At 48.3% G+C, this 26,519-nt stretch overlaps 1 protein-coding gene across 4 annotated transcripts in view; it reads right to left on the bottom strand.

Moving 5' to 3' along the window:
* The window catches only part of C5H1orf159 (chromosome 5 C1orf159 homolog), a 36,142-nt gene extending 11,271 nt beyond the window's left edge, over positions 1 to 24,871 (bottom strand). For 2 of the 4 annotated variants that reach the window (XM_038747412.1, XM_038747409.1), the window contains exons 1-5: positions 24,709 to 24,871; positions 14,162 to 14,349; positions 8,236 to 8,341; positions 7,634 to 7,724; positions 4,865 to 4,940 (exon numbers count right to left, since the gene is read on the bottom strand). In XM_038747412.1, the coding sequence (XP_038603340.1) occupies positions 4,865 to 4,940; positions 7,634 to 7,724; positions 8,236 to 8,341; positions 14,162 to 14,201 (313 nt within the window). In that variant the 5' untranslated portion in view covers positions 14,202 to 14,349; positions 24,709 to 24,871. Of the gene's footprint in view, positions 1 to 4,864; positions 4,941 to 7,633; positions 7,725 to 7,921; positions 8,074 to 8,235; positions 8,391 to 14,161; positions 14,350 to 24,708 lie in introns of those variants that run through there. The other 2 variants (XM_038747411.1, XM_038747410.1) reach the window with 2 other exon arrangements.
* Between the last annotated feature and the right edge of the window lie 1,648 nt (positions 24,872 to 26,519).

Raw genomic sequence — 26,519 nt, 5'->3', positions numbered from 1 at the left:
ACACAGTAAGCGCTCAATAAATACGATTGATTGATTAAGTGACTTGCCCAAAGGCACACAGTTGACAATTGGCAGATGAGGGATTTGAACCTATGACCTCTGATGCCAAAGCCCGTGCTCTTTCCACTGAGCCACGCTGCTTCTCATATAGGTGGTGTATGACCACGAATGTCTACTTGTCTCCCAGGTTGGATTGTCAACTTCAGGGCATACACCCAGGTCTCCTTGTCTACTGTATGCTTCCAGGTGGCTGTTAGGGTGTGTATCACCCAGCAGGCGCCTAATTGGCACATCATCCATCAAACAGTATAAACAGTAGGAGCAGCAGCATTTACTGAGTTCCCACCTGAGGCGGGAATTAGACACTTGGAAAGTTAAAAAATTTAATGGAAATATTCCCTGCCCACAACACACTCAAACTGTAAGCAAGGGAAACAAACACAAAAATATTTACAACTCGAGTGGATAACTGACTCTGCTTACGTTATCTGGTCACTCGAGTTGTAAATATTTTTGTGTTGGTCTCCCTTGCTGCAGTTTGAGCTCCTTATGGGCAGGTATTACTAATAATAATTGTGGTATTTCTTAAGCACTTACTATGTGCCACGCACTGGGGTAGATAAAAGTAATCAGGTTGGACACAGTCCCTGTCCCACATGGGGTTCACAGTTTCACTCCCCATTTTACAGATGAGGTAGCTGAGGCACAGGGAAGTAATGTGACTTGCCCAAGGTCACACAGCAGAGAAATGGTGGAGCCGGGATTAGAACCCATGATCCCTGAATCCCAAGCCTGTGCTCTTGCCACTAGACCACGCTGCTACTAACTCAACTATATCGTGCTTAGTATAGTGCTCTGCACACAGTAAGCACACTTGGTAAATACAACTGAGTGCTAAGGAGGGTGTAAATAAATTCATGATTGCTAGAGTCAGCTGAAGAGATGATTTGGTTCAGTGATGGGAAAGCCTAGTGGAAAGAGCATGGGTTGGGAGCCAGAGGACTTGGGTACTAATCCTGGACCCATTACACATCTGCTGTGTGATGTTAGGCAAATCACAACTTCTCTGTGCCTCAGTTTACCTTATCTGTAAAATGGTGACTAAGACTGTGAGCCCCAAGTGTGACAAGGACCTGATCAGCTTGTATTTACCCACCGCTCAATACAGTGCCTGGCACATAGTAAGCACTTAAATACCACTAAAAAATACATAAATACATAAATCAGGGAAGACTTGTTGGAGGTGGGGTTTCAGAAGGGCTTTGAACTGGGGAGAGCTGGGGTCTGTTTTTCTATCCCCAGTGCAGTGCACAGTATCCACGTGTCAAACAAATGATAGCGATGACAACTTCCTAAATATTATCTTCCCGTCCTGTGTGCTAGCAAGAAATATAATAATACTTGTGTTATCTAAGTTCTTACTATGTGCCAAGCACAATGCAAAGTGCTGGGGTAGACATAAAATAATCAAATCAGACCCAAGGCCTGTTTCACATGGGGTTCACGGTCTAAGGGGAGGGAAAAGTGGTATTTAATCCCAATTTCGCAGATGAGGAAACTGAGGCCCAGAGAAGTTAAGTGACTTGCCCAAAGTCAAACAGCAGGCCTGGGAGGACCAAGACTAGAACCTAGGTCTCCCGAATCCCAGCCCTGTGCTCTTTCCCCTAGGCCACGATGCTTCCCACATACTGCTTCCTGATTATCGCCTCCATTGAGTTCAGGAGAAGGTAGATGTGGGAAACAGATCATTCATTCATTCATTTAATCAATCGTATTTATTGAGCTGTGTGTAGAGCACTGTACTAAGCACTTGGGAAGTACAAATCGGCAACATATAGAGACGGTCCCTACCCAACAACGGGCTCACAGTCTAGAAGGGGGAGACAGACAACAGAACTAAACATGTACGACCTGGTTTATCTTGTGTCTACTCCACACTTAGTACAGTGCTTGCACATAGTAAGCAAGCACTTAAAAAACACTACAGTTATGATTAAGGAAGCAAGGGATGAATGAGCAGATTGCTTGGCACCACCCAGCCAGCCCCCAGGTGAATGGAGAATACAGGCTGGCACTGAGAAAGAAACCTCAGCTTCATTGATACTGTTCTCTCCTGGTTCTCCTTCTATCTCTCTAGCTGCTCATTCTCAGTCCCTTTCCCGGGATCCTCCTCTGTCTCCCACCCCCAACATGTGGGTGTTCCTTAAGGTTCTGTTCTGGGTCCCCTTCTTTTCTCCATCTACATCTACTATTTTGAAAAACTCACTCGCTCACACGGTTTCAACTATCACCTCTATGCTGATGACACCCAAATCGACATCTCTAGCCCTGATCTCTCTCCCATCTCACATTTCCTCCTGCCTTCAAGACACCTCTACTTGGATGTCCTCCCATCACCTCAACCTTAAGGCTAAAACTGAACTTTTTACTTTCCCACCCAAACCCTGTCCTCCCACTCACTTTCCCTTCACTGTTGAAGGCATGCACCACCATCCTTCCTGTCTCACAAGCCTGTAAACCTGGCATTATCCTTGACTCCCCTCTCTCATTTCACCCGCATAGTCAAGCCATCACTAAATCCTGTCAGTTCTACCTTCACAACATTGCCAAAATCCGCCCCGTTCAAACTGCTACCACATTAATGCAGGCACTTATCCTGCCTTGATTATATCTGCCTCCTTGCTGACCTCCCTGCCTCCTATCTCTCGCCACTCCAGTCCATACTCCATTCTGCTGCCTGAATTATTTTCCTTCAAAAACGTTCAGACCATGTTTCCCTACTTCAAGAAACACCAGTGCTTGCTCATCCACCTCTGCAACAAACAAAAACTCCTCACCATTGGTTTTACAGAACTAGATCATCTTGTCCGCTCCTACCTCACCTCACTACTCTCCTACAACAATCCAGCCCGCATACTTCATTCCGCTAATGCTCACCTTTTCACTGTATCTCTATCTCATCTGTCTTGCCACCGACCTCTCTCCCACATCCCACACCTCTGGCCTGGAATGCCTTCTCTCCTCATATCAGATAATTGCTCTCCCCCAATTCAAAACCCTACTGAAGGCACATCTCCTCCAAGAAGCCTTAAATAAGCCCTCCTCTCCTCTTCTCCCATTTCCTTCTGTGCTGCTCTTACTTGTTCCTTCATTCATCCTCCCTCCCACTCCCACAGCACATACGTACATATCTGAAATTTATCTATTTATATTAATGTCTGTCTCCCCCTCTAAACTATGAGCTCATGGGTAGGAATGAGTCTGTTGCTATATTGTACTCTCCCAAGCTCTTAGTATAGTGCTTTGCACACAATAAGTGCTCAATAAATGATTGAATGAATGAATAATAATAATAATGGCATTTGTTAAGCGCTTACTATGTGCAAAGCACTGTTCTAACTGCTGGGGGAGGATACAAGGTGATCAGGTTGTCCCACATGGGGCTCACAGTCTTAATCCCCATTTTACAGATGAGGTAACTGAGGCTCAGAGAAGTTAAGTGACTTGACCAAGGTCACACAGCAGACAGGTGGCGGAGCCAGGATTAGAACACATGACCTCTGACTCCCAAACCCGGGCTCTTTTCACTGAGCCACGAATGAGGACAGGCAAGCTGCATGTCAGGGGACACTCCAGGCCATGTCCAAGCTGCCAGTGGGCTCTGCCATCAGGTATTATGTCTATACTATTCCTGGCTTCCCCTCTCCAACTCCTGACACCATCCGCCCTCCCGGCTGCCTGACCAGGGGCCCGCAGGATGGTGCCCAGTGCTCCTTATAGCCTCACCTGAAACATCTCTCCTTGAACTGGGATTAAAAGCATTAGTGGGTGATTCCCCTACCATTTGCAGCCCTAGGAATTATACTCTGTGAGTACTGCCCCACGGAGCCAGGGCATCATATCGACAGCTGCTAGGGCACCTGGTACAAAGCCAGAGCTGGGAGCAGCAATTTCCCTTAGTGGGCAGAGGGCTGGGGTCATCTGTGTTGGGACTGTGGGGGTAGGGCTGCCCTTCCACGCCTTTGGGAACCACCTCCCTCATCCATTACTCCACATCCAGATCCTGCTGCGAGCACCCAGCCTGACATGTAGAGAATCAGGCATTGGCCTTGGGGAGGAAGAGAGGGGAGGAGATACACTAGCTGACTGAAATGAAAGGCCGCCAAAAGACAGAATAAGCAGTCCACCCGGGACATGGATTCCACATTGTGACGATCTCCACGATCCCCACCCCAAATGCGCCTGAGCCGTTCCAGGACCACCATTTAGAGCTGGCAACTCTGGGGGCTCCATAGCCAAGCTCCGTCTTGCCCTGGTACGGTTCTGCCTAGAATAAACCTGCCTGCGTGCTTCTAGCTCAGACCAGGGGTAGCAGGATTCACTTTCTGCAGTCCCTCCTCCAGAGCTCTGGGGTTCTGGGCACCCAGAAGAGGCCATTTCCCCTGCACCTCATTACGCTAGGACTAATTTCAACATCCCAGCGCTTAGAGCAGTGCTTTGCACATAGTAAGCGCTTAATAAATGCCATCATTATTATTATTATCATCTCAGGTCACAAACCCTTTGCTCCTTTGGCTGTCCTGAATCCCCACCCCATCACTGCCTGGCCCTCACCCCAGCCCCAGCCCACATGTGGGGCAAACAGCAGGAAGCAGGATAGCTGCCCTATGTTGCCTAGCAATAGGCAGGACTGCTCCTGCCGGACACGTGACAGCCGCCTGAGGAGCCAGGACGGCAGGCCTCGAGGGTCAGTCTGTATCCTCAGAGACACAAACGTTCAGGAACAGGCAGATCCTACTTGGCCAGCCAACCTGCTGGGGCTGAAGAAGTCCCAGGGAGTTCCCTCCCCAAGGGGTCATCTTACCTGGGCTACAGTGCTCTGTGGCTGGGCAGGTGAAGTTTGTGTCCGGCATATCCATACAACACTCTGCAGACGGGACCTAGGAGGAATGGGTTGAACATCAGCTTGCTGAGGACCCGGCCGACACCAGCATGGACTCAAGATGGAAGAAAGGGAAGTTGGAAGGAGTAGGTGGAAGGGAGAAGCAGCGTGGCCTAGTGGATACAGCACAGGCCTGGCAGTCAGAAGGACCTGGGGCCTAACCCCCAATCCACCACTTGTGTCTGCTGTGTCATTTTAGGCAAAGCCACTTTACTTCTCTGTGTGACAGATCCCTCATCTGTAAAATGGGGATTATTATTAATAATAATAATAATATTGGTATTTGTTAAGTGCTTACTATGTGCCAATCACTGTTCTAAGCACTGGGGGGGATACAAGGTAATCAAGGTTGTCCCACATGGGGCTCACAGTCTTAATCCCATTTTACAGATGACGGAACTGAGACACAGAGAAGTTAAGTGACTTGCCCAAAGTTGCACAGTTGACAAGTGGCGGAGCTGGTATTAGAACCCATGACCTCTGACTCCCAAGCCCGAGCTCTTTCCACTGAGCCACACTGCTGAGAGCCCTAACTGGGACAAAGACTGTGTCCAACCCAATTATCCTGTACCTATCCCAGTGCTCAGAACAATGCCTGGCACTTAGTGAGTGCTTAACAAGTCCATGAGGGTTTTCTCGAAGAATGGAACTGCTGCCTCCTTCCCATGAGCCTGTCAACTGGTGCGCATGGCCAGCAGTGGTGGACCCAGGAAACTGGGTCACACTGTTTTGGAAGACACAAACCCAGCTTCCCCAGCAGCGGCACCTTCACTGTGCCTTAAGAAGTGCCCAACCTTTCTCCCCTCTTTCCATCCTCTGGGCTTGGCACCTGCCCAGGCTGTCCTGTCCTCCTTGGGTCCAGTGGGCAGCCAGGTGCAACCTGGGGTCACAGCAAGTGGCCCGTGTGAACTTCTGGCAAGGGTGCGGGCAACTCCAGACTAATAATAATAATTACTGTGGTATTTGTTAAGCATTTACTAGTGCCAGGCACTGTACTAAGTCCTGGGGTGGATATGAGATAATCGGGTTGGTCACAGTCCCTGTCCCACATGGGGCTCACAGTCTTAATCCCCATTTTACAGATGAGAGAACTGAGACACAGAGAAGTGACCTGCCCAAGGTCACACAGCAGAAAAGCAGAGATGGCTTGATTAGAACCCAGGTCCTTCTGACTCAAAGGTCCATGCTCTATTACTAGGCCATGCTGCTTCTCATAGGGCTGTGGGTGATTCTGTGGCCCAGGGAGAAGGGATGCTCAGGGAAGTGCTCTCTGAGGCTCTCCTCACCCTTGCCTGCCTCATTGAGCCCCCCAGCCCTCACCAACCTCTGACTGAAGTGGGACTCAGTGGAGACAAAAGGGAATGAAAGCAGAGGGGGAGGGGAGGTGGCCCCAGCTGCAGCTTCAGAGACCTGGACTAGGCAGAATGGGAGAAAGCAGGAGCTGAGGTCAGATATTCATCCTGCTGGGTGGGACCAGATACCCCTCCAGAGGACTCTCTCACCAAACCGAACCTCTTCTGCCTTCAAACCTTCCTGTCATGTCTCAGTGTCCACTTCCTCCATCCTTTCCTGTCATTTTCTTCTAGAATGTGAGCCTGTTGTTGGGTAGGGACCGTCTCTGTACGTTGCCAATTTGTACTTCCCAAGTGCTTAGTACAGTGCTCTGCACACAGTAAGTGCTCAATAAATACGATTGAATGAATGAATCTTGCTTTCGTGCTTTGTCCAAGTCCCGGCTGGACCGTTGGCCAGATCCAGCAGGCTGTACTTGGAGCAGTTTGACCTTTGTGTGACTTGCTACCTGCAGGGAGTCTCTTTCTTTTGCCTGGGCTAATGTCTGGGAGCTGTGTCTTTCTTCTCTGTCTGGGGGCTGTAGAGAATGCGGCTGGGCTCTCCTCCCTTAGGTGGAGGCTCCGGGCTGCTGCCCATGAAACCCCTGCAACAGTCCTGCTCTGGGGAAGAGAGGGGCAGATATCCTGGGATTATGGGATTCACTTATTATAGTGTACTCTCCCAAGTGCTTAGTACAGTGCTCTGCACACAGTAAGTGCTCAAGCAGCGTGGTTCAGTGGAAAAGAGCAAGGGCTTTGGAGTCAGAGGTCATGGGTTCAAATCCCGGCTCCACCAACTGTCAGCTGTGTGACTTTGGGCAAGTCACTTAACTTCTCTGTGCCTCAGTTACCTCATCTGTAAAATGGGGATTAAGACTGTGAGCCCCAGATGGGACAACCGGATCACCTTGTAACCTCCCCAGCGCTTAGTACAGTACCTTGCACATAATAAGCGCTTAATAAATGCCATCATCATCATTATTATTAATAAATACAATTGAATGAAAGAATTCTGCACTGCAATCCAGAAACTTCTCCAAGCTTCCCAATACAGGATGGGACTCCAGACTAGGGCCAGGAGGTCATTCCCCCAGGGTGCCTAGGAAAACCCCATCCCCCATCACCTCACCAAAGGTGTCAAACTCAAGTGTGTCGGGGTGCTGGAGGATCACTTGAACCCAACTAGGTTCAGCTGTACCCTGGCACCATGGGAACAAGGCTGGAAGAGCATGGTGGGCCTCCAGAGAAAGAGTGACTTCCTTTCCTGAACGCCCAGGAGGCCAGTCTAGAGGCTGCTACAGTTCTTTTGGTTTGAGCTGTGGATAGATTGAGGCTTCTGGCCACAGCCCGTGGCACTTACCGTGCTCTCTGTAGATTTGCTGGTCACGTCCACAAATAGTCTAGTCAGGAGGATGAAACACGGGACTGCCATGTCCAACGATGCCAGGTGCCTATAGAGGAAGAGAGAGCACCATCCAGGACTCTGACCATCTTCACCACATCCAAGGGGACTCTTCTCAAATACTCCCCTGGGGGAAGTTTATCCAAGGCCAGAATGGGCTGGCACACCATCAGGCCTGGTGGGTGGGTGGGGAGGGGGAAAAATGTGGGAGGAAGTGGAGGTGGGGAAGGGAGAGGGCAGACTTACCTTATCCAGGGTAGGAATTGGGGACATTCAAAAGTCTTCACTTCTGGCTGTGTCTGGCTTTGGCAGGTGGGTGGTTGCCAGACAATGAGGAGTCTTAACAGTCGGCTGTCCCCCTGCAACCCTTGGGGCTGGGCAGCCTCCTGTAGCAGGCTCTGGAGGTCAAAGCAGGGACAGTAACTGCCTGGTACCAGCGCCGATAAACCCAATCCAGCTGATGGTCGGCCACAGCCCCAACCACCTTTGCTCACCCCGGCAGTTGGAGCAGAGGGGACAACATGACCTCCAGCCCATTGGCTTTCCCAGACTTCACTCACCGGTCCACAACTGCATAGGGGAATCCGGCGGGCTGGGGCTTCGGCACGCCTGCACCGGATGGCTCAGCAGGAGGGAACTCGGGGGCCGCTGCGAAACAAGCACGATCTGTTTGAAAAGTTCATACTGGATTTCAGAAAGGAGCTGCGCCAGGCCTGTCCCAGGACCGAGGCAGCCCCCGCGTGAAGACATTCGCTCCCCCTCAGACTCCAACCAGGCCAACATCACGTCACCTCCCTCCAGGCACCGAGCCGAGAGTCTTGATAAACAGAAAACGCCTTTCCTTTCTCGTTGAAGACCCCACCCCTGCGGCTCACCATCTTATTAGGGAACACAAAAATCTGTCACAACAGCACCACCTTCAGGGTCTCTGGACTCCCGTTCTCCCCTCAAAACCACAAAAACACACACACAAACACACACATGCACTGCTGCTCTCCCCACAAAGTCACACTCCACCCCCCTCCACCTCCCAGCACTTCAGGAGGCTGAACACATGGCAGTGACAACTATGGCTACAGTCTAATAATAATTACGGTATTCGTTAAGTGATTTCCATTTGTCAGGCACTGTACTAGGCGTTAGGGTGAATACAAGCAAATCGGGCTAGACACAGTCCCTGCCCCATCTGGGGCTCACAGTCTTAATCATCATCAATCGTATTTATTGAGCGCTTACTGTGTGCAGAGCACTGTACTAAGCGCTTGGGAAGTACAAGTCTTAATCCCTGTTTTACACATGAGCTAAGACACAAAGAAGTAAAGTGATTTGCCCAAGATCACACCGCAGATAAGCAGAAGAGCTGGGATTAGAACCAATGTCCTTCAGACTCCCAGGCCCATTATCTATCTACTAGGCCAAAATGGTCTAAAGAGTGTGCTCCTTCCAAAATCAGAACTACCGAGAACTTCTTGGGAAAACTTCAGAGACATTGCACAGCACTGACAGCCAAACTTTTTCCCAGACCAAGGTCTGGCCCTTCACTCTTGCTGGCCCATAACAGCTAAATGCTAACTGGCACACCTGCCTGGCAGGGAAATCCACTCCAGCCAGAGAGAAAGCCACAAACTTCAATCCCACTGACCTTATAATCAACCCAGCAGCTCTGTCCTGGCTGAAACAACGGGGCAAGGACACTGGCAGGACAAGCAGAACCTTGATTTGGGGAGGAGCGGAGGTAAAATGGCTTCCCCACAGGCAGAGAGGGTAGGGAAAGGAAGGGGTGATATTTTTCAAACATGACCAAAGTAAGGGTAAACTCTCATTCCCGCTGGGCCTGGAGGGGTAGTCCTTATTTGGGAAGGTGAATATTAATGAAGGTGAATATTGGCTCCAGAGGCCAAACAATATAAGTGTGGGGGAAAGCTGACAGCTACTGCCCAGGGCCATCGATTATGACAGTAGGCACACACTTCCTGACCCTTCCAAGATGCCCACCACTTGGACAAGCCTAAGAAGAGCCCATGCCAGACCTTACGAAGATGGTTACTGCACAAGTGCAACACTGGGGTGAGGGGTGGGATGGCTCTGGAGCTCCTATGCAATCCCCACCACCTTAAAACCTGGCTTCCTCTGATGCCATACATGCCCAGAAGCTAACTTTCATGCAACAGCACCTTACCTGCATGGGAAGTGAAAAAGGTTGCAGGGCTGGGGAAGCAGGAGGAGACCCTGCTCCTACCCCTGCCAGGAAATACCTCTTTGCCACTGGGATGGGGCAGTGCCCTGGGCAGGCCTTCCAAGGGGGTCTGGAGATGTCAGAGGGGAACCTGGTTGCTAGCCCAGGGCAGACGGGTGGAATCAAGGGGTCAATGGGAATCTAGGTCTTTCTGCCACTTCTCTCAAAGAGAAAGGGGAAAACTATAAGTGGCACGGAGAGCCAGTATTGGGATGGTGACTCTTCCTGGGTACCTTCGAGCCTTTCAGTCTCCCCCAGAGGCCTGCCTCACCCTAGGGAGCAGGTGAATGGCTTTAGGGTCAGGAGCAGGACAAGAGCAAAGCCAGGGAAGATGGCTCCAGTGATTTCACATGCTATGTGACAAAATGTGTCACGTGGGGGCTCCACAGAATGGATTAGCTCCGAACAAACCTCAACAATCGCTGAGCCTCCTAGGGACTAGAAAGGCTCAGGGATCCTGGCCTGGCAACCAAAATGGAGGTCTGCATTGCTACTCCTGTGGAGGGATCCCAAAGCTTCAAATCCCAGTGCAGAGGGTGGGGTCCTGTGCCCTAATTCTGACTATTCTCACACCCAAAGAGTCCTAGCCCATGGAGAGCTGCAGCAAAGTTTAGGTAGGGCTACATAACTAGCCCCCTACTGCGGGGGTGGGGTGGATACAGGTGTTCAACAGGCTACTATGGCAGCTCTCTACAACCAACTTGACATCCTTCCACCCTACCTTCTGGCTAGAATGGACTTCCATGAAGAAATCTTGGCCTCTGCCCTTTGAGGCCTTGAAAATTTTGCCTTCATGCTATAATAATAATAATAATAATCATCATCATCATCATCATAATAATTATTTTGGTATTTGTTAAGCGCTTACTATGTGCAAAGCACTGTTCTAAGCGCTGGGGAGGATACAAGCTGATCAGATTGTCCCACATGGGGCTCACAGTCTTCACCCCTATTTTACAGTTGAGGTAACTGTGGCCCAGAGAAGTGAAGTGACTTGCCCAAAGTCATACAGCTGACAAGCGGCAGAGCCGGGATTTGAACCCGTGACCTCTGACTCCAAAGCCCGGGCTCTTTCCACTGAGCCACACTGCTTCTCTATGCTATATGCGAACAGGAAGTCAGCTCTGGGTTCCAAAATGCAAATGCTTTGATCCTGGAGGAAATTGGAATTCTTGAAGAAGAAAAAAAAGCACCAGTGGCTTTAAAGTGAGCAATTATTTCCCCTTCCCTACTTGGAAATGAGGGAGGTTTTTTATGGTATTTGTTAAGCATTTACCATCTATCAGGCACTTTACTAAGTGCAGAGATAGATACAAGTTAATCCGGTTAGACCCAGTTTCTGCCCCACATAGGACTGAGTCTTAATCCCCATTTTACAGATGAGGTAACAGAGGAATTAAGTGATTTGCCCAAGGTCACACATCAGACAAGAGGTGGAGCCAGGAAGAGAACCCAGGTACTTCTGACTACCGGGCCCATGCTCTATCCACTAGGTCACACTGTTTCTCTAAAGTTCTAAGTGTGGGATTTCCACAGCCCAGGCCAAGGGTGGTAAAAAAAAACCCAATATGGGTCTAGAGGAAACTGTTAGTCAGGATGCCTGGGTTTAAGTGCCCCCCTTTACCATTAGCCTACTATGTCTCTTGGGAAAGTCACAACCTCTCTGGGCCTGTTTCTTCACCTGTAAAATGGGGATAAAAGATAGATTGTGATGCCCATAAGGAATGGACAATGTGTCCAATCTGATAATCTTGTATTTACCCCAGCGCTCGGCACATCATAAACACTTGATAAATGATAAAACAGGAGAAACTCCTCCGGGTTTGAGGAGCTGCAAGGTGGGATGGACAAGGAGAGATGGGACATTCCCTTCAGCTGCTTCCAGACCTCCACCTTACAACACAGGCTGACCCCAGGCAGGGTCAGGGAGCCTGTTATAAACGGGGAATGGAAGCCTGGGAACCAGGAGACAAGAAGCATCCCAACGTCCAAGAGCGGCTGCCTGTGCTGGGCTGCCCGCAGTCTGTTTCATGCCAGGGAGAAGGCCAACCAAGGCTGGAGGAGGGGCAGGATAACATATGTGGCTGCTCTTCAAGTTTCAAGGGTCACCCCAGGTTGGGATAGACAATACATGCAGAAATCCACACACTTGGAGAGGAACTAAAACTTCCAGTTTGTCTATCAATCAATCACTGGTTCTTTTAGACTGTGTGCCCACTGTTGGGTAGGGACTGTCTCTATATGTTGCCAACTTGTACTTCCCAAGTGCTTAGTACGGTGCTCTGCACACAGTAAGCGCTCAATAAATACGATTGATTGATTGATTGATTTATCGAGTGTTTACTGTACGCAGAGCAGAGCGTTAAGCACCTGCGAGGGAACAATATGACGTAGTTGGTAGATGTGATCCCTGCCGACAAGGAGCTTACCTCCCTCACTAATAATAGTAATAGTGATAATTGTGGTATCTGTTAAGCACCTACTATGTGCCAGGCACTGTACTAAGCGCTAGGGTAGATACAAGTTAAATAGGTTGGACACAGTCCCTGTCCCACATTGGGCTCACAGTCTCAATCCCCATTTTACAGATGAGGTAATTGAGGCCCAGAGAAATGAAGTGACTTGCCCAAAGCCACAGAGCAGACAAGTAGCAGAGCCGGGATTTGAACCCATGACCTTCTGACTCCCAGGCCCATGCTCTATCCACTCCACCATGTTCCTTCAGCTCCTTGTGAGTAGGGAATATGACTACCAACTCTGTTATCGTGTTAGCAGTGTGGCTCAGTGGAAAGATCCCGGGCTTGGGAGTCACAGGTAGTGGGTTCTAATCCCAACTCTGCCATTTGTCAGCTGTGTGACTTTGGGCAAGTCACTTCACTTCTCTGTACCTCAGTTCCCTCATCTGTAAAACGGGGATTAAGACTGTGAGCCCCACGTGGGACAACCTGAATACCTTGTATGCCCCCAGCGCTTAAAACAGTGCTTGGCACATAGTAAGCGCTTAACAAATACCATCATTATCATTATTACTATCCCAAGTGCTTAGTACAGTGCTCTGCACTCAATAAATATGACTGATTGATAGAGGGGGAGAGCAGTTGCTGTCAGATTAGAATTCAATTGAGACACTTTGCTTAGGTGAATTAATCTCGGGAAGTATCCTGCTGATCTCAACTTCTGATTATGTGACCCTGCTGATTTACAGACCCCACCAACTGTATCAGACCTCCATAACCCCTTCAACTCTCAGTGACCTCACATCATACCTTTTTCCCTTCTTTATGTTCCCATCCTCAACTCCATATTCCCCTCATTTCCAGCTATTGCTCACTTATTTTGGAAAATAAATCCATTCTCCATTCTGGAGAAGAGTTGTCCCCACACCCCCACCTCGGCCCTGGAATTTCCTCCCTCTTCATATATGCCAGATCTCCACCCTCCCCATCTTCAAAGCACTAAGATCACATCTCCTCCAAGAAACTTTCCCTAATTAAGCCCTCTTTTCCCCTGCTCCCTCTCCCTTCTGTGTCACTTATACACTTGGATCTGTGGCCTTTGGACATTTGGTATTCACCCCATGGCACTTATGTTCATACCTATACATTATTTGTTTATATTAATGCCTGTCTACTGTTCTAGACTGAAAGCTCATTATAGGCAAGGAACATGCCTCCCAACTCTACTGTACTGTACTCTCTCAAGTGCTTAATACAGTACACGAGAAGCAGCGTGGCTCAGTGGAAAGAGCACAGGTTTTAGAGTCAGAGATCAGGGGTTCAAATCCCGGCTCCACCAATTGTCAGCTGTGTGACTTTGGGCAAGTCACTTAACTTCTCTGTGCCTCAGTTACCTCATCTGTAATATGGGGATTAAGACTGTGAGCCCCCATGGGACAACCTGATCACCTTGTAACCTCCCCAGTGCTTAGAACAGTATTTGCACAAAGTAAGCGCTTAATAAATGCCATTATTATTACTCTGCACACAGTAAGTATTCAATAAATACCACTGATTGACTGATGGACTTCCTGACATCTCCCACCTTGATTATTTTATCAACCACCTCACCTTTCTCCCTGACTCTGGCCTCTCCCCTAACTTCATCCTGCTGCCCAGATCATTTTTCTAAAACGTTGCTCTGATTATATCTCCCCACCCTTCAAAAATCTTCAATGGTTACCCATTTCTCTTCACATCTAGTGGAGAGCCATTCCTAATCACTGGCTTGAAGGCTTTTTGTTTGCTCTTTACCTCCTCTATATCCACTTCTCGTTTGCTTCACCCAGCTCATTCACCATTCCTCCCAAATTAATCTGCCAAGGCTGTGACTAGAGGTTTGGGCTTGTGGTTGGCTTCGGGCTCCTTGGGGCACACGTCTCCCAGCTCCACGTGGACCAGTTCAGGGCAGCGAGCCACTGCTAAGGCGCCAACAGGAAGCCCTGCAAGCGGAAAAGAGATTGGTATCGCAATATCTCCTCCCAGGATTCCAGGCGCGGGCTAGAAAGCCTCCAGGCTTCATTCTGCAACTCCAGTCTGTGCTTGCCCAGTTCCAGTCACACTCAGGAGCAAAATACCCTTTTTTTTTTAAATGGTATTTGTTTAAGCACTTGCTCAGTGCTAGGCACTGGACTAAGCAATGGGGGAAGATACAAGTTAAGCTCATTTTGGGCAGGGAATGCGTCTTTATTGTTATATTGTACTCTCTCAAGTGCTTAGTGTAGTACTTCGCAACCAGCAAGCACTGAATAAAGGTGAATGAATGAATAATCAGGTTGGACACAGTCCATGTCTCACCTAGAGCTCACAGTCTTAATCCCCATTTTGCAGGTGAGGGAACTGAGGCCCAGAGAAGTGAACTGACTCAGCCAGGTTCACGCCGCAGACAAATGGTGGAGCTGGGATTAGGACCCAGGTCTCTGACTCACAGGCCTGTGTTCTATCCACCAAGTCAAGCTGCTTCACGCTTCTATCTTTTCTAGGTGATGACTCTCATATTAACTTCCCTTGCCCTGACCTCTCCCCTGCTATCCAATCCCGCATCTCCTCTTGCCTCCAGGAAGTCTCCTTGTGGACAGCCTGCCGGCACCCCAAACTCAGCAGGTTCAAAGCTGAACTGCTCATTTCCCTTTTAAACCTTCCCCATCTCTGCTGGCAACACCAGCGTGGCTCAGTGGAAAGAGTCCGGGCTTTGGAGTCGGAAATCATGGGTTCAAATCCTGGCTCTGCCAACTGTCAGCTGTGTGACTTTGGGCAAGTCACTTAACTTCTCTGTGCCTCAGTTACCTCATCTGTAAAATGGGGATTAAGACTGTGAGCCCCCCGAGGGACAACCTGATCACCTTGTAACCTCCCCAGCACTTAGAACAGTGCTTTGCACATAGTAAGCACTTAATAAATGCCATTATTATTAATACCACCATTCTCTCAGCAACGTTGCTTTCATCCTTGACTGCTGCTTGCTGTCACAGCCAATCCACGCTAGCATCTGATAACACGCCAGCATTTGAGAAGCAACATGGCTTAGTGGAAAGAGCACAGGCCTGGGAGTCAGAAGGACCTCGGTTCTAATCCTGGCTCTGCCATATATCTGCTGTGTGACCTTGGGCAAGTCACTTACCTTCTCTGTGCCTCAGTTACCTCATCTGTAAAACGGGGATATGAGTGTGAGCCTCAAGTGGAACAGGGACTGTGTCCAACCTGATTAACTTGTGCCAACCTGATTAACTTGTGCCTAGAGAAGCAGCATGGCTCAGTGGAAAGAGCCTGGCCTTGGGAGTCAGAGGTCATGGGTTCTAATTCATTCATTCATTCATTCATTCATTCAGTCGTATTTATTGAGCGCTTACTGTGTGCAGACCACTGTACTAAGCGCTTGGGAAGTACAAGTTGGCAACATATAGAGATGGTCCCTACCCAACAGCGGGCTCCCAGTCTAGAAGGGGGAGACAGACAACAAAACAAAACATATTACCCAAATAAAATAAATAGAATAGTAAATATGTACTAATCCCGGCTCTGCCACTTATCAGCTGTGTGACTTTGGGCAATTCACTTAACTTCTCTGTGCCTCAGTTACCTCATCTGGAAAATGGGGATTAAGACTGTGAGCCCCACATGGGACAACCTGATTACCTTGTATTCCCCCCAGAGCTTAGAACAGTGCTTTGCTCATAGTAAGCACTTAACAAATACCATTATTATTATTACTCCAGTGCTTAGAACAGTGCTTGGCACATAGTAAGCCCTTAACAAGTACCATCTACTGACTTTTCCTCCAAAACAATTCATGGCTCCTCCACTTCCTCTCCATCCCTGCAGCCACTTTCAATCAATAATATTTATTGAGCACTTACTGAGTGCAGAGCACTGTACTAAGAACTTGAGAGAGTACAGTACAACAGAGTTGGTAGACGTGTTCCTTGCCCATGAGGAGTATACAGTTTAGAGGGGGAGACAGACATTAATATAAATAATTTCTGAATATGTACATAGGTGATGTGAGGCTGAGGGTGGGGTGAATACCAAACGCCCAAAAGGCACAAATCCAAGTACACGGACCATGCAGAAGGGAGAGGGTCATTACAGTGGCTCAAGCTCTCATCATATAATAATAATAATAATAATTATGGAATTTGTTAAGCACTTACTATGTTGCCAGGCACTGAACTAAGGGCTGGGATGGATACAAGCAAATCAGGTTGGAAACAGTCCCTGTCCCATGTGGGGCTCACATTCTCAATCCCCATTTTACAGATGAGAGAACTGAGGCACAGAGTGTGAAATGACTTGCCAAGGTCACACAGCAGACAAGTGGCTGAGCCGGGATTAGACCCCATGACCTTCTGACTTCTAGGCCCATGCTCTATCGTCTACACCACGCTGCTTCTCCAGCATCAGCACTTAGAACAGTGCTTTGCACATAGTAAGTGCTTAATAAATGCCATCATCATCATCATATCACAGCTGGACAGCTGAATCAGCCTTCCAGGACCCAGACTCTCCCCTCTTCAGTCTGCACTCCATGCTACCATCCAGATGATCTTCCTGAACATCACTCATGTGCTGATCCGTAATTTATATATATTAGTGCCTATCTCCCCCTCTAGACTGTAAGCAGAAAACATATCTACCAATTCTGCTGTAGTGTTGCCTCCAGAGAGCAGAGTACAGTGCTCTGTACACAGTATAAGATCACTCAGCTCAGGTCTCCCCTCTTCTCTTCTGGCTATACCCCGCTCTTGTCTTCCCCGCCTCCGACTCCTTGCTCACACTGTCTGCCTGCTCATGCCTCCAACTCTCCCTACCCATATGTGCCAGACTTTAGCCCTCTCCACCTTCTCCCCTGCCCACCCTCCCAAAAGACCCCCACTCTCTAGAACCCCTCCGAGTATCCTGGACCACCATACCCCATTTGGATTCAATCAATCAATCAATCAATCGTATTTATTGAGTGCTTACTGTGTGCAGAGCACTGTACTAAGCGCTTGGGAAGTACAAGTTGGCAATATATAGAGACAGTCTCTACCCAACAGTGGGCTCACAGTCTAAAAGGGGGAGACAGAGAACAAAACCAAACATACTAACAAAATAAAATAAATAGAATAGATATGTACAAGTAAAATAAACAGAGTAATAAATATGTACAAACATATATACATATATACACGTGCTGTGGGGAAGGGAGGAGGTAAGATGGGGGGGATGGAGAGGGGGATGAGGGGGAGAGGAATGAAGGGGCTCAGTCTGGGAAGGCCTCCTGGAGGAGGTGAGCTCTCAGTAGGGCCTTGAAGGGAGGAAGAGAGCTAGCTTGGCGGATGGGCAGAGGGAGGGCATTCCAGGCCCGGGGGATTCCCTACCTAGCCTCTCTTCTCTTGATCCACCAATCCACCTCCTCTACCAACAAGTCTTTCCCAACTATTCATCAATATTCCAATTCTTATTGACCTTTCAGTCTGCTCACGCACTTACGTATTTATGGAATTTTTCAGCAATTGCATCCATATTCAATATTTCTATGTCGCTCTCCCATCAGAATGGGAATGCCTCGTGGGCCCAGACCATGTTTTGTGCTTCTGTTGTACTCCCAAAGTGCTTAGTACAGTGCACTGCATTTAGTAGGCACTCAATAAATACCACCAGTGCAACAGTGAGAAGCAGAATGGCTCAGTGGACAGAAGCCGGGAGGAAAGAGCCCGGGCCTGGGAGTCAATCAATCAATCGTATTTATTGAGCACTTACTGTGTGCACAGCACTGTACTAAGCGCTTGGGAAGTACAAGTTGGCAACATATAGAGACAGTCCCTACCCAACAGTGGGCTCACAGTCTATAAATCAGAGGACATGGGTTCTAATCCCAGCTTTGCCACATGTCTAGTGTGTGACCTTGGGCAAGTCACTTCACTGGACCTCAGTTACCTCATCTGTAAAATTAAGGCTGTGAGCCCCATTTGGAAGGGGACTGTGTTCAATCTGATTACCTTGTATCTACCCCAGAGCTTACAACAGTCTTTGGTAGATTGTAAGTGTTTAAAAAATACCACAATTATTATTACTGTTATTATTAATATTAACTACTACTACTAGCCCTTTCTAGATCAGAGACTCACTGGCTATATTCTGGATTGTGGGGGTTCAATTAGATAGAAAGCAGTGTTTGATGACCATAGAAACCTGGCCGTCAAGGGGGGCTGGCTTAACTGACTTGACTTCAGGAACCCCTAAACCAAATTCTCCCCAACAGACTACTTGGGCACAGTGAGTGGCAAACCTCATGGGTGACTCCCATGGCTGGGGGTGGGGTGGAGGTGGATCCACACGCCCTGGCCTAGCTGGCATGACAGGTTGGTCTGCCAAGCAAATGGGTCCTCTCACCCAAACCTTCCTGCTGCCAGGAAACCCAACACCAATATTTCGCGGACACAGACTCCTCCTTGCCTGGCTGCAGGGAAGCATGGCAGATGAGAAACACACTTGGCCTTAGCAACACGAGCTCTCGGAAGTTGGATCTTTCACTTAAGATGGTAGCCAGAGCTGGGAAGACTCTCGGGCTGAGCTGGTTGGAAGCCAGGAGGAGGGCGGGGAAGGACAGTCCGCAGGGCATGAGGAGGGAGGCGTGGAGGGAAGGAGCGTGCCCAGAGTTGGGATGGGCCCTGCTATGTGCTATGGCTCTGGGTGTGATAGCTAAATGGGAACAAGCCCTTGAGAAGCTCGGCTAGCTACAACTCCTGAGAAGAATCAGGGATCTGAACACGGGCTCCCCTGACTGACCATCAGGTTTCCCAAACACCAGCTACTAACTGTAAGCTCCTTATGGACAGGGAGACTGTCTACCAGCTACAGTCTAGTATATTCATTCATTCAATAGTATTTATTGAGTGCTTACTGTGTGCAAAGCACTGTACTAAGCACTTGGGAGAGAACCATATAAGAACAACAGACACATTCTTTTAGACTGTGAGCCCACTGTTGGGTAGGACTGTCTCTATATGTTGCCAATTTGTACTTCCCAAGCGCTTAGTACAGTGCTCTGCACATAGTAAGCGCTCAATAAATACGATTGATGATGATGATGATTCCTGCCCACAATGAGCTCACAGCCTAATATACTCTCCCAAACGTTTAGTACAGTACTAAACACAGTACTGTATTCAGTACTGAATAAATACCATTGATTGATTGAGACGGTCTTGAACCTGAGAGGCAGCTGACTCCCAGTGAGGAAAGGACCCCCTCCCCTCATCGGGGTCCTGAAGAGGGTCCTAAAAGCAAGGAGATGGCTCTCCAATGGTTTCATTCAACATCCTTGACTCTCTTCTCTCCATCCCTGTCTCTCCCTCAGTGACTCAGCATGGACCACCCAAGAGTCCTGACACTCCCCTAGTGCCCCAACAACCCCTTGACTTTCCCTTCTCAACCGAACTGTCTCCCACTGTCCCAACACGAACCACCCAACATCCCTGACTCTCCTCTCTCCACTCCAGACTCTCCCTGCAATCACACAGCACAGACCATCCAACAACCCTAATTCTCCCTTCTCCCCTCTCCACTGAGACTCTCCCATAATGACACAGCAAGGACCATCCAACCCCACTAAATTCTTCCCTGTAATAATCCATCAAAGGCTCATCATTAATTGATTTATCGCAATCCCTTCTTGAATCTGCTATTTTTGGCCTGTCCAACTTCTTGTGGGAACAAATTCTATTCACTCACACCATTTGGAAGAAGAGTTCCCTTTGGTTTGTTTAAACCTTTCACCCTCAGACTCCAGGGGTGCCTCCTTACCTTGGTGCCAGGGGACACAACAATTCCACTTATGCTCTGACCACACACTCCAGAATTTTGAATACTTCGATCCTGACTCTTCTCAACTTGCATCTTCCTAAAATAAAGATCCCGACCCTTCTAATCTCTCCACACAGGGAAGCTGCACCACCAGTCAAAACAATCCAGTAAAAGTACTTATTGAGCACCTTTTTGTGTTCAAAACAATGCCCTTTGGAGGGTACAACAGAATTAGTATTCCTGCCCTCAAGGATCTTATATTGTAGTAGGGGAAGACAGACACTAAAATAAGTTTGCCTTCTCTCCAACCCGCCCCCCAGCAAACCTCCAATCTCTTGCCCCACCTACACTCCCTTGATGCAGAATTTCCTCTCTCGTGATGTACAAATGCACACCTTCAACTCCACCCTCCCCAGCAAACTCATCTCCCTCATCCCCAGTTCCTCCATTTATCTCACACCCGCAGCCGTCATCCCTGGCTCACCTTCACAGTTCATTTCCTCCGCTCTTGTGCCGCGGAGAGCTGCTGGCAGAAATCCAGGCATCAGGCCAACCTCAGTTATATTTAATTTCAACCTCATCTGCCCTCTCCTACGCTCAGCAATACTACTCTTCCCTCATTGACTCCCATGCCCACTGCCCCCACCTATTCCAGATCTTTAACTCCCTCCTGAAATTCCCTGGACCCCCACCTTCCTAGTCAAAATCTTAACCATCCAGTGGAGCCTCCTCAAAAATCTCCCTCTCACTTTCCCGGCTCCCTCATATCCACCCTCAAACCCCATCCACTCTCTCATCCTTCTCTGCCATCTCTCACAAGATCTTCCAACCGCTCCCCAAATCAAATATTAGTGACATTTATTGAGCACTTACTGTGTGCAGAACACTGTACTAAGTGCTTGGAAGAGTCATATAATAATAATAATACTTATGGTATTAGAGAAGCAGCATGGCATAGTGGATAGAGCATGGGCCTGAGAGTCAGAAGGTCATGGGTTCTAACCCCAGCTCTGCCACCTGTCTGCTGTGTGACCTTAGGCAAGACACTTTACTTCTCTGGGCCTCATTTACCTCATTCGTAAAATGAATGAGCTCGTTGTTGGGTAGGGACCGTCTCTATATGTTGCCGACTTGTACTTCCCAAGAGCTTAGTACAGTGCTCTGCACACAGTAATCGCTCAATAAATACGATTGAATGAATGAATGAATGAGGATTGAAACTGTGACCCCTCATGGGACAGGGGCTGGGTATAACCCGATTTGTTTGTATCTAACCCAGCGCTTAGTACAGTACCTGGCACATAGTAAGTGCTTAACAAATACCACAATTATTATTTATCCTCACTCTTCACCCACTACATCCCAATTTATACACTTCACTCCTCTGAAGCCAACATTCACCTTGCCTCATTCTCCCTCTCCATCAGCTTACCCTTCTGCTCATCAGCCTTCTCTCCCTGCTTTCCCATTTTCAAGGCTCTTCTGAAATCACACCTCCTCCAAGAGGCCTTCCCTGATTAATCTCATCACCTCTCTCTATAGCCCCCTGAAACGCCACTTCAGTACTTTCATTTCACCTAAGCACTTGGTGACTCACACTTCCCTAGTATCCTTGCCCATATCGTTATACTCTCTGGTTTATACTCTTTCTATCATTATACTCTCTACCTATCTGAAATTTATTTTCATGTCTGTCTTCACCGCTAAATTTTAGGTTCTGGGAGAGCGGAGATCAAGCCTGTGAACTCTACTGTACTCTTCTAAGCACTCCATCAATATTATTAATAGATTATCGGGAGAAACAAGAGTATTAAGATAAGAACATACATGCTCCAAGAGTACATTTCCGTTCCCTGGCCCTTCTTCAGCTGTTCTGCCCTTCCTAAAATATGGCAACCACAACTGTGCACATGTCCCCATCCCCATCCTATTCCTTTTATCCCAAAACATGCCCATGTCCCCCCTTCCTAATTCATTCTCCCAAATCACGCCTGTCTCCCGACCTTTCCTGCCTGCAACCCAAATCCCTCCTGTCTGGCCTCACTCAGCCCCATCACCCCAAACCTAGCCCTCTTCTCACCTCATCATCATTGCCATCATCATTAGTAGTCATGGACCACCTGAGTACAAAGCACTATACCACCTGTCTACTTGTTTTGCTGTCTGTCTCCCCATTCTAGACTGTGAGCCTGTTGTTGGGTAGGGACTGTCTCTATATGTGACCGAATTTTACTTTCCAAGTGCTTAGTACAATGCTCTGCACACAGTAAGCGCTCAATAAATGACTGAATGAATGAATACACTAAGTGCTTTGGAGAGATCAGCAGAAACAAGGCACCAACCCTTGCCCTCCAGGAGACCACAACCCAACGCGGAGGGCAGACTGAAGGGGGAAAAAATATTGACAAATAGTGGAAGGAGGAAGTTGAAAGATACAACAGAAACCATCCCCCCGCCTTACCTACTTCCCCTCCCCACAGCACCTGTATATATGTATATATGTTTGTACATATTTATTACTCTATTTATTTATTTTATTTGTACATATTTATTCAATTTATCTTACTTGGTTTATATATTTTGTTTCGTTGTCTGTCTCCCCCTTCTAGACTGTGAGCCCACTGTTGGGTAGGGACCGTCTCTATATGTTGCCAACTTGTACTTCCCAAGTGCTTAGTACCGTGCTCTGCACACAGTAAGCGCTCAATAAATACGATTGAATGAATGAAAGCAGCGTGGCTCAGTGGAAAGAGCACGGGCTTTGGAATCACAGGTCATGGGCTCAAATCCCAGCTCCGCCAATCGTCAGCTGTGTGACTTTGGGCAAGCCATTTAACTTCTCTGTGCCTCAGTTACCTCATCTGTAAAATGGGGATTAAGACTGTGAGCCCCCCATGGGACAACCTGATCACCCTGTAACCTCCCCAGCGCTTAGAACAGTGCTTTGCACATACTAAGCGCTTAATAAATTCATTCATTCATTCATTCAATCGTATTTATTGAGCGCTTACTGTGTGCAGAGCACTGCACTAAGCGCTTGGGAAGTACAAGTTGGCAATATATAGAGATGGTCCCTACCCAACAGTGGGCTCACAGTCTAGAAGGGGGAGACAGAGAACAAAACAAAACATATTAACAAAATAAAATAAGTAGAATATGTACAAGTAAATAGAGTAATAAATATGTACAAACATATATACAGGTGCTGTGGAGAAGGGAAGGATTATCATTATTATTATTGAAGAAGCAGCATGGCTCAGTGGAAAGAGCACGGGCTTTGGAGTCAGAGGTCATGGGTTCGAATCCCACTCTGCCAACTGCCAGCTGTGTGACTTTGGGCAAGTCACTTAACTTCTCTGTGCCTCAGTTACCTCACCCGTAAAATGGGGATTAATACTGTAAGCCCCCCGTGGGACAACCTGATGGAATCCCAGCTCTGCCAACTGTCAGCTGTGTGACTTTGGGCAAGTCACTTAACTTCTCTGTGCCTCAGTTACCTCACCTGTAAAATGGGGATGAATACTGTGAGCCCCCCGTGGGACAACCCGATCACCCTGTAACCTCCCCAGCGCTTGGAACAGTGCTTTGCACATACTAAGCGCTTGGAACAGTGCTTTTAGACTGTGAGCCCACTGTTGGGTAGGGACTGTCTCTATATGTTGCCAACTTGTACTTCCCAAGCGCTTAGTACAGTGCTCTGCACACAGTAAGTGCTCAATAAATACGATTGATGATGATGATGACGATAAACACCATCATCATTATTATTAAAGCAGGGCAAGCGTATCGCGATGGAATATTGAAGAGACAACGGTATATCATCAATCGTATTTATTGAGCGCTTACTGTGTGCAGAGCACTGTACTAAGCGCTTGGGAAGTACAAATTGGCAACATATAGAGACAGTCCCTACCCAACAGTGGGCTCACAGTCTAAAAGGGGGAGACAAAAACAACATACATGTAGATATGGGGCTAAAAATGTGCATGGGTCCGGTGGGGATGGGTTAGATGTCACTCAAACCTCTCCCAGCTCCCCAGCAGCCTCGACACCCCCAAATCCTGCCCAACTGCCTTCTAGACCAACATCATCAATCGTATTTATTGAGCGCTTACTATGTGCAGAGCACTGTACTAAGCGCTTGGGAAATACAAATTGGCAACACATAGAGACAGTCCCTACCCAACAGTGGGCTCACAGTCTAAAAGGGGGAGACAGAGAACAAAACCAAACCTACTAACAAAATAAAATAAATAGAATAGATATGTGCAAGTAAAATACGTAAATGAGTAAATTGAGTCATAAATATGTACAAATATATATACACATATATACAGGTGCTGTGGGGAAGGGAAGGAGGTAAGATGGGGCGGATGGAGAGGGGGACGAGGGGGAGAGGAAGGAAGGGGCTCAAGGACCAAGGATCACCAAGGACCAAGGATCACCTCTCCCTCTAGCTTCTCCCCACTGCCCATTGTCCACTGCCCTGGCCCTGGCCTGGAATCCAAACTCACCCCAACCACAGGGTGTCCTGCGGGTTCCTCTTTCGTACCCCACGCGCGGCTCCCGCTGGGAATCGTAGTCTCCCCTCTGCTCCCCGACCTACCGCCCCGGGGGGGCGCGCCCCTGGCCAGCGAACTACATTTCCCGGCGGCCCCCGCGGCACCTGGCGTCCTCCATTCAGGTAAAACTCGCCGGGGCTCCGGGATTTCGCAAGCCTCTCGGGCGGTGCGGACGCGAGGGATTCTGGGAAATGTAGTCTCCAACCGCCTCCGCCTGCGCGATAAACAAGGCCGCCGTGAAGAGATGGGACTACGGTTCCCAGGGATGCTCGCGCAACGGCCATCTTGGGCGTTGCTAAGAAACGGAAAAGCTCTAGGGGGACAAGATGTCAATCAATCAATCAATCAATCAATCAATCGTATTTATTGAGCGCTTACTGTGTGCAGAGCACTGTACTAAAAGCTTCGGAAGTACAAGTTGGCAACATATAGAGACGGTCCCTACCCAACAGTGGGCTCATGTAGATCAATCAATCAATCGTATTTATTGAGCGCGTACTGTGTGCAGAGCACTGTAATAATAATAATAATAATAATTGGCATTTGTTAAGCGCTTACCATGTGCAAAGCACTGTTCTAAGCGCTGGGGAGGATACAGGGTGAACAGGTTGTCCCATGTGGGGCTCACAGTCTTAATCCCCATTTTACAGATGAGGTAACTGAGGCCCAGAGAAGTTAAGTGACTTGCCCAAGATCACACAGCAGACAGTGGCGGAGTTGGGATTCGAACCCATGACCTCTGACTCCAAAGCCCGTGCTCTTTCCACTGAGCCACGCTGCTTCTCTAAGCGCTTGGGAAGTACAAGTTGGCAACATATAGAGACGGTCCCTACCCAACAGTGGGCTCATGTAGATCAATCAATCAATCGGATTTATTGAGCGCTTACTGTGTGCAGAGCACTGTACTAAGCGCTTGGGAAGTACAAGTTGACAACATCATAACAGATGTGCAGGGAATATGATTTCCCCCACGCAGAGCCGTTGTCCTGAGACCCTGGGCCTTCATGTTAGGTGTCTCTTCACCTCTCTTTCGTAATGAAGCAGCGTGGCCTAATAATAATAATAATGTCGGTATTTGCTAAGCACTTACTGTGTGCAAAGCACTGTTCTAAGCGCTGGTAGTAGAAAGAGCCCGGGCTTGGGAGTCAGAGAACCTGGGTTCTAATCCCGCTTCCACCATTCATTCATTCAATCGTATTTATTGAGCGCTTTCTGTGTGCAGAGCACTGTACTAAGCGCTTGGGAAGTACAAGTTGGCAACATATAGAGACGGTCCCTACCCAACAACGGGTTCACAGTATAGAAGGGGGAGACAGACAACAATTCCACCACATGTAATAATAATAATAATGATGATGATGGTATTTGTTAAGCACTTACTACCTGCCAAGCTCTGATATAAGCGCTGAGGTAGATACAAGGTAATCAGGTTGTTCCGCATAGGGCTCACCGTCTTCATCCCCATTTTCCAGATGAGGGAACTGAAGCACAGATATTCATTCATTCATTCAATTGTATTTATTGAGCGCTTACTGTGTGCAGAGCACTGTACTAAGCGCTTGGGAAGTACAAGTTGGCAACAATAGAGACGGTCCCTACCCAACAGTGGGCTCACAGTCTAGATCTGCTGTGTGACCTTGGGCAAGTCACTTCTCTGAGCCTCCGTTCCCTCATCTGAAAAATGGGGATGAAGACTGTGAGCCCCATGAGGGACAGAGACTGTGTCCAACCTGATTAGCTTGTATCCACCCCAGTGCTTAGAA

Source organism: Tachyglossus aculeatus, chromosome 5, assembly GCF_015852505.1.
Source record: "Tachyglossus aculeatus isolate mTacAcu1 chromosome 5, mTacAcu1.pri, whole genome shotgun sequence".
In the NCBI taxonomy this organism is placed as follows: Eukaryota; Metazoa; Chordata; class Mammalia; order Monotremata; family Tachyglossidae; genus Tachyglossus; species Tachyglossus aculeatus.
The sequence above is the reverse complement of the archived record's forward strand: the minus strand, read 5'-3'. Positions and strand labels throughout refer to the sequence as shown.